Genomic DNA, 8,252 nt, shown 5'->3' on the forward strand with positions numbered 1-8,252 from the left:
AATTATTACATCCAACTAATTTACATTTGAATGTGCCTTAGTTTATCTCACATCTCTTTTACCACAGATAATAATTCTACAATAGCTAAAAGTAAGTGATGTGACTTTCAGTTATATTATACAGTGTATAAAAAACGTCCATGTTAATGCCTGACATACAATCACAGCTGTTAGTTTTTTTAGTAGTATTTTGAAGACTCTCAGTCACTTCCAGCCCTCATAGAAGCTCCCCCCCCATCCCCATCAGCGTCCTCTCCTTCTTCTCTGGTTCTTGCTTGGGGACTTCAGGAGGCTCTCTCGATACTTCACGTTTGTGTGGAACAGTCGGACCATTTCATGGTCTTTGTTATCCAATACTCTGGGCAGAAAGAGAGACGATTTCTGTGTCCTGCGAGTTTTAAAGCCCCTTCTGGGTCGTCCTTTCCCATTGATTGAGACATACCAGAGTCTCTCTGCACTGGCTTTGCGCTTGGTGCCGGCTCTGTTGGGTACAGTCCGGTAGAGACGGGACGCGTAGGTGTTGTAACCCAATTCATGGATCCTCTCCACAAACTCACACTAGAAAATGTGAAAGTCCTTGACAAAATTATTACATCCAACTAATTTACATTTGAATGTGCCTTAGTTTATCTCACATCTCTTTTACCACAGATAATAATTCTACAATAGCTAAAAGTAAGTGATGTGACTTTCAGTTATATTATACAGTGTATAAAAAACGTCCATGTTAATGCCTGACATACAATCACAGCTGTTAGTTTTTTTAGTAGTATTTTGAAGACTCTCAGTCACTTCCAGCCCTCATAGAAGCTCCCCCCCCATCCCCATCAGCGTCCTCTCCTTCTTCTCTGGTTCTTGCTTGGGGACTTCAGGAGGCTCTCTCGATACTTCACGTTTGTGTGGAACAGTCGGACCATTTCATGGTCTTTGTTATCCAATACTCTGGGCAGAAAGAGAGACGATTTCTGTGTCCTGCGAGTTTTAAAGCCCCTTCTGGGTCGTCCTTTCCCATTGATTGAGACATACCAGAGTCTCTCTGCACTGGCTTTGCGCTTGGTGCCGGCTCTGTTGGGTACAGTCCGGTAGAGACGGGACGCGTAGGTGTTGTAACCCAATTCATGGATCCTCTCCACAAACTCACACTCTGCATTATAATTTTCCTGTAAAGCAAACATAACGAAGTTTAAGAAAGACTCTACGGACAATCGATAGCTCTCTTCTACCTCAATAAGATTAGACTAAAGTCTTAGTAAGCAAGGCTCTACTCAGTTTTAGGACAAGGACAGGAACACGTGTGGCAAGAAGAACTCTGACTGGTGCTACAAGAGGCAAGTAGAAGAGAAGTGCTGAGCCTAAACTGCTGTGCAACATGGTGCTGCCAGCAGTGTGAGCTTAGTCTGTGGGTCAGAGACAGAAAGAGGGCAAAAAACAATTTGAAAACAAAAAAATGACGTGAATAGGAATGAATAGCTCTGTTGATTGTTCAGCTGTAAATTTGATTTTTTTGTGCCCCAGGATCTAAATACCCCTGTGAACTAGACAAATTATTTAATTGCTTCCCATCAACTTTTGATATCTATTGAAAAGGTAAAAGACTAGACTTTAATATTAAATGTGGCATTTTAATTGGTATATTATTAGCTAGATACACCTGCATCCAGTTTGCTACAGATATTTGTGTAGTAAACAGTGCCTTTATGTAGCTTCTTTGTGTGCTTCAATGCAACAGAACGAAAGTGCACTCTGCCCACCAGTGTGTTCCTCCACAACGTTAGGCTGCTCCTGTATCACAAACTCTAAGGGAGAATACACACCCATCCTGGGTGCTCACGTTATACATGATGTGCCAAAATTTGCTTCTTTTCTTCTGGTCCTCAACTGAGAGAAAACAGCGTGCAAAAGCCTGGGAGGAGGAAGGAGTTCCTCTTGCCTGGGAGCAGTAGAAAAGGTGCAAATAAAGGACCTCCCACACTGCACATCTTTTCTTGACTACAAAAATCATCTTTGCTGTACCTGTGAGATTAAGACCAGTATCTAACACGTGTAGAGCACAGAGACAGAGGGGAGCTGCTACCACGGTCTTTGCAGAGGTTTTTTATTTAGCATTGCCTCTGTGGAGGACATGGCCAGGCTGGGGCCAGAAGAGCCCTAGGCTCCATTAACAACATGTCTTTTATGCTGTTCACTCACCAGAAATGCTGATAGGCATTTAACAAGATTTTAAAAGACTCCACATGTCTCAGCTTCACAGCTGTAAAACGGAAGTGCCCTTCCTCGCAAGGACAAGGTTTTCATATGCTGTGGTGCTGGAGCCCACACAACTACCATATGTAGGTAGATTTGTCCCACTGCCTGCCTCCCTTCTGGTTGTGGAGGGTTTGTCACAGAGGATAAACCTAGAGGATTATCACAATGTGCTAAGGACACAAAGGAATTCTGCAGAGTCAACAAACTCATTTTATTGACATGGGAAAATTGGTGATCCAAGGGATAATGGAGTTACTCCAACACCGTTTCATAAGATGCTCCATGTATAATTATCCCCAAAGAAGTAATTTTAACTTGAAATAGGGGCCGTGCACTGGTTTCTGGCACAGTAACATCAATAAAATTGTTGGCCAGTTTTTTTCTACACAAGAAAAATCAGAAAGTTTCTCCTGAGCTGAGCCCTCAGCCTTTGCTGCTTCTGTGAAAAAATTGGAGTAGAATGGCTTTTCCTGGATTGTCCCTCCAGCTCTGAAACACAAGTCTGAAACTGTCCCTCTCATGCTGGAGCTGAAACAGCAAAATTTATATTTTCTAGTTGTACAGAAACCCTTCATGGCTGATATTCCTTGGCACTTGACAGCTGAACAAACTTCAGGATGGCCTGATGTTCCTCACGCTAGAAAGGGAAGTCCAGAAGAAGAGGACTCTCTGGGCTACCCTACTGTGGGCTTTCCTCCACTCCAGGAGAGCAGCTTTTTGCTCAGAATTTGTTTACTCTTATTTTAATTCAGTTTGATTAATCTGGAGGAAAGATGTACCTATTTTGAACAAGAAAGAGAGAAAGATGAAAAAGAACTTGAAAATTCATCCGTCCCACTAATTTTTTTGGGGTAGACGCTGGCTCTGGGCTGATGGAGAAGCTCCATTGAAAAAGATGCCCATTTTAATCAGAATATTAACTGGAAGCACAGAAATATCCAGCCTTAGCTCTGGCATAGGAGAGCTAGTATGTCCTCATTCCATTTCAGCTCCATTTCCCTTTGCCAAAATTGTTTGCAATCTGCTTCCCTGCACCAGCAAAGAACCATCATCTTCACACACGGGGCCTTTAATCACGTGAGACAGAAGCTGGGTGGTAAACACCATCAAAACATTCTTGAAAAGGTGGAGTAAAATACATTAAACCAGGGGGGCAACCGAGTTGTTTGTGTTACCTTGGTTGCATTCACATGGAAAAAGCTCACTCGGATATATCATGCTGCTCAAATCAACAGAATTACGTATAATGACTAGTTGGAGGAAGCAAATTTCACATAGCCATATTTTACCCTCTTCAAATCTGCATCCATACCACAGGATTCCTGGAGAAACTGCACAGTATGGCCATTACACCGTAAGGGATCACAAGATTGCTAGGGATGTAATCAAAGACAAAGGAAGAAATTCAAGTAGGTGGATGATGTGGATACACACTGACAAATACGACTTAGTGTGTCCCTGAACGTGAAGAAGTCTAAGCTAAAGTACTTTAATCCCCAAGGGGAAATGTTGGCTGGGCTGGAAAGGCAAGGCTCCCACTAATGTCAGTAGAGCCCAGATTTTACCTTGAAGATCAGGACAAAAAAAAGTAGAATGAGGTGTTTATTTTCACCTTTATCCTCTTGCACCTTCTCATACTTCCTTTCCTTGCTCTAGCCCTGCCTTTTAGTACCTGTAAATTCTTCCACTCCCCAACCAAATCTCATACTGCCTTTCCCTGCTATAGCCCTGCCTTTTAGCACCTGTAAATTCTTCCACTCCCCAACCAAATGCTCTGTGCAAAGAAACTCCCTTCAATAGGCTGCTTTCCTGTAATTGAGACACTCAGTTGCTTCTGAATATTCTTTATCTGACATGTATATTCTCTGCCAGTATCCAAGATCCATACCAAATATAAATACGGAGAATTTTGACTAGAGATGGACATTCTGCACTGCAAAGGCTGGCTCCTGAAGTCTTTATCAGTGCACCAAATTGCCCAGGACTTTGGCCGTGTGAAATATCTTTGCCAAACACATTCTTCTCCCTTTGGCTGTACAGGCAATAAGAAAGCAAGAACACAGCTTCTTTCCACTTTCAAAAATACACTTATTGCTTGCCTGTAATAATTCCAGGCAGAAATCTGTTATGACATTATTCTTTTATCTATAAATGTTTATTTAGAAGAAATCAGTGCTCCCCACTGGACCTGTTCTCCCCGTAGGAAATGACAGGCATATGCCAGTCTTAAGAAAGACTTACTGATGCGTAAAGTCTGCCCCTTTTGTTCATGGCCAGGTATCTGCCAGAGAACAAGCCCTTGATGGCGACGATTCCAACATCAACAGCAGTTATTTCAAGAATACCTAGAAACAGAAACAATTATGAGATATGTTGTTGCTCCTCATCACGTGTAATTTTTTGAGACACGTTTGAAGGACTGCTTACCTGCAGAGTATGATCTCACACCAAAATCATAGTGCAATCATGTGAATGAAACAAGACTATTATTTGAAACGGTATAAAACGATGACAATGTGGGAATTGTTTGTGACAAGCTTGACAATAAATCCCTAGATGTCTGATTGAGATTGAACTCTTTCAAAAATGAAAAAGATCTGACAGTGAACTAGAGGTCCACTTAATCCTATATGTATATAAAAAAGTTTAAATCCTCTTTAATGCTTAGGAACACAAGAGCTCTTGACTTATTGAAACCAGTCACAAAGCTGTCCATTTCAGGACAAAGCCCTTGCTGAGGTCTCCAGAGGGTAAAACAGAGTGAGTCGGCTGCATTTTAGAGCCATGTATATAATCATGAAAGGAACTTGTCATTTAGGAGGTCAATGTAGCCCTCCAGACAAGGACAATATGTCTGTCTGAGCCAAATTAAAAGGGAGGAGATTTTCAGGCCGTCAAAGATGGAGTCTCAAATACAAGAAGAGTGTCACAGGTGAGGCTGGCACAATACCTGCCAAAATGTTTACATCCAGCCAAAGGTGCTGTAAGGCTGATGGAGGCACAACTGCCTCAGGAGATGTTGTGTTGTACGTGCAGAGCTCCCTAGGTTCTCTCACTCAAACTCTGCTCCCAGTTAATCCAGCTGTGCCCCGATGGATGGGTACTTTCTCTAAGTGTTTGGAGGTGAGAGGTGACCCTTGCACCCAGATCCATTCCTGCCTTTTGGCAACGATAAAGCAGAGCCTGTCCCCTTTGCAGAGCTGGATCGCCAGCCTGGGAGAGCTGGGGTGGTTTTGGTACAGCTGTTTTGAATCAGGCCCCGGTTCGCTGCTGAAGGATGTCTCCTCCAGGCTTTGATAGCGAGGGGGTTTTCCTTTAGGAAATAGTGGTTTTCCTTTATGGACTTCAGACAGATCCCTGAGGTCTCCCTATCTCTGTGTGCCATCACCAGTCGGGATTTACGCTTCCTGGGGTGGCGGGGCCGGGGCTGTGCCCGCGGCCGGGGCCGGGCTGGGTGCGGGGGCGCCCGGGGCTCCCCCCGGGGCAGCGGCAGCGCTGAGCCCCGCTCCCCTCCCTTCTGCCGCCCTCGCACAAACCCCCCCCTCCCCTCCCCGCTCCCGCCATATCCCGTTTCATCTTAATTACTGCCGATCCCCGGCACATGTCAAAGGGGACAGATGTGATTTAGCCCGTGGAAGCTCAAGTCCCCTGCGGGAGACAAGCCGGGGCGGGACGAGGGAGGCGAGGGCAGCCCGTCGAGGAGGGCACCGGGACTCGGCCCTGGGGAGGTGTGAGGCCACCGGCTGCCCAACGGTCCGGTCCGGGACCGGGTTGGCGTGGGGACCCCCCCGGCGGAGCGAGGGCAAGTGACAGCTCGGGCGGGATGCGCAGGGAAGGAGCATCTTCCCGGTCCCCGTCGGGGGGAGATTGGGAAGGAGCTGGGGTTTGGGGGTCCCGCTCTGCCCCGCGGGGACTGAGCCCCTCCGCCCTCAGACGGCTCCCCTCGGGTGTCCCCCGCCGGGAATCCCCGGGGACGGAGCGGGAACCGGAGGGTGAAATGCAGCTGCGAGGTTTGATGGAGCCAGCGGGGTGGCTCCCGAAACGCCGAGGGGAGGGAAAGGGGCGAAAGCCCCGGCAGCTGGGGGTACCCGAGGAGGTGCCCCAACCGCCGGGCAGCGGCTCGCCGGCCCCGGGGCAGCGCTGAGCGAGAGGAGAGGCGGGAGCGGCTTCGCCACCGCCCCGTCCGGCACCGTCCCAGCACCCCCAGTCGCCTGCCCGGTGATGCTGGAGCAGGACGCAATTGGTCCGAGGGAGAGACCCCCCCTCACCCCCGCCCTCTCCCCGCACAGCCCGGCCCGGGGGAAGCGGGATGGGCAAGGTGTACCCGGTACTCACTGAAGACGCTGTTTTTCTCCAAAGTGCCGTTGATCTTGCCGTTGGGGTGGATCTGGAGGTGGTATTTGGTGGCACAGTAGAGTTTCCTGCGCCTGGGCGCTCCCCCGAGGTGCTCGTAGACGCCGCCGCGACCCCCCGCATCCCGGCGTGGCCGGGGGTCGCTCGGGGAGGTTCCGGTGGCCTCGGCCACCCCCGCGGCCCGGCCTGGGGACCAGGGCTCCCGCACCAAACTCAGGAACAAGATCCAAATTATAACCATTGTGGCATGATGGCCGCAGCGTTTAGTCTGCGGGGGAGATGGAGGCTTGGAGCGAATGACACCAGGGGTCCCATTAAAGCCGTCTTGCTAGCAGCAGCACTCCAAAGTTGCAGAGCACACACTGGTTCGAGCCGCGAAGCATCGGCAAGTTTTTATCAGCCTCGATCTGTCCCCTTTTATCTGTCTGAGATTGACTTAAATCAATAGACATCGGCAAAGGCCACCGAAGAGTCCCAGCTGTTTGGATTAGATGGAGCTGCCGTGATCAGCCTTCTCCTTGGGTTTCCAGCTAGACAGACGGCAGGCATGAGAGCCAGGAGGAGAGAGGGAGGGAGGGAGGGAGGGAGAGAGAGAGACACCCACTGAATTTCGGCAAGAGACTGTGGGGAAAAAAATAGTTGATCGACGGAGCATAGAAATAAAAGCAGCTTCCTGCAACAATAGCCTGATCTGCGACCAATTGATACAAAGCAGAGGAGGCAAAAGGTATCAGTCTCGTGTGAACTCCCAGAGTGCAGCGTGGATAAAATTACACACAGCATCTCTCCCCCGACACACCACACACCCGCACACCCCCGCACAGGGAGAGGGAAGCCCCGCTGCCGTCCGCCGACCCCGCGGAAAGGCGCGGTGCAGCCGCGGACCCTCCGCCGGGCACCGCCACCCCCGGGCCCGCCCGCAGCAGCCGGGGAGGGGAGGGAGGGAAGGAAGAAGGGAAGAAGCTGGGACACACACACAACACACACACACGACACGACTGATGCTCGAAGCGAACATCTTCGGGAGGTGGCTTTTGAAAATGCGCACGTTAAACGCGGATGCGTAAGAAAAGGGGGTCCCGGCTTCTCGGGAGGGGACGAGCACGTTTTAAGGGCTTTCACTCAGGAATCAGGGTTCCTTCGGCGTGTGTGTCCCCCCCCCCTGCTTTGTCCCCAGTGTCGAAAGCAAACAGTTATACAAACAATTATTACTAAATTAATCAGTTCACGGTCACAAATAGCACGCGTTATTATTTAGATAGGTCTTTCAAAGATTTAGTCATTTCTAAATTAACTGAGACAAAGTAGGGCCCGGCGAGTGTTATTCCCTACGTCCCTGAATGCAAGAAGTTGGGAGTTAATCCTTTTTTTTTTTTTTTCTCAACTCTGGTGCCTGGAAAGTCTCATTAGCTCTGGCAGATCCGCACTCGCTACCATGTAGCTTCACACAACTGCCTACGCTTTCAAAATATGATGGAGCTACCTATAAATAAATATAAAAGAAGGCAAAAGGTTCAACAGCTCAAGTGAATTACGCCGGCCCTGTGTGCTACTCAAAGGCAGCTCGTTAATTAGATTTGCATCTGAAACAGGCAGTAGGAGTTTTGGGGAAGTGTTTGAGAGATAATTAGTATTAATGTGCTCGAAGGGCA

At 48.4% G+C, this 8,252-nt stretch overlaps 1 protein-coding gene across 1 annotated transcript; it reads right to left on the reverse strand.

Annotated features, from left to right (window-relative positions):
* Positions 1 to 595: 595 nt before the first annotated feature.
* FGF3 (fibroblast growth factor 3) lies at positions 596 to 6,979 on the reverse strand. The gene is made up of 3 exons (XM_014948831.1): positions 6,583 to 6,979; positions 4,489 to 4,592; positions 596 to 1,160 (listed from the first exon to the last, which is right to left on the reverse strand). Exons 1-3 carry the CDS (start codon positions 6,839 to 6,841, stop codon positions 828 to 830), a joined length of 696 nt encoding a protein of 231 aa, XP_014804317.1. The 5' UTR covers positions 6,842 to 6,979; the 3' UTR covers positions 596 to 827.
* Between the last annotated feature and the right edge of the window lie 1,273 nt (positions 6,980 to 8,252).

Source organism: Calidris pugnax, unplaced genomic scaffold (assembly GCF_001431845.1).
Source record: "Calidris pugnax isolate Ruff unplaced genomic scaffold, ASM143184v1 scaffold107, whole genome shotgun sequence".
Classification (NCBI taxonomy): Eukaryota; Metazoa; Chordata; class Aves; order Charadriiformes; family Scolopacidae; genus Calidris; species Calidris pugnax.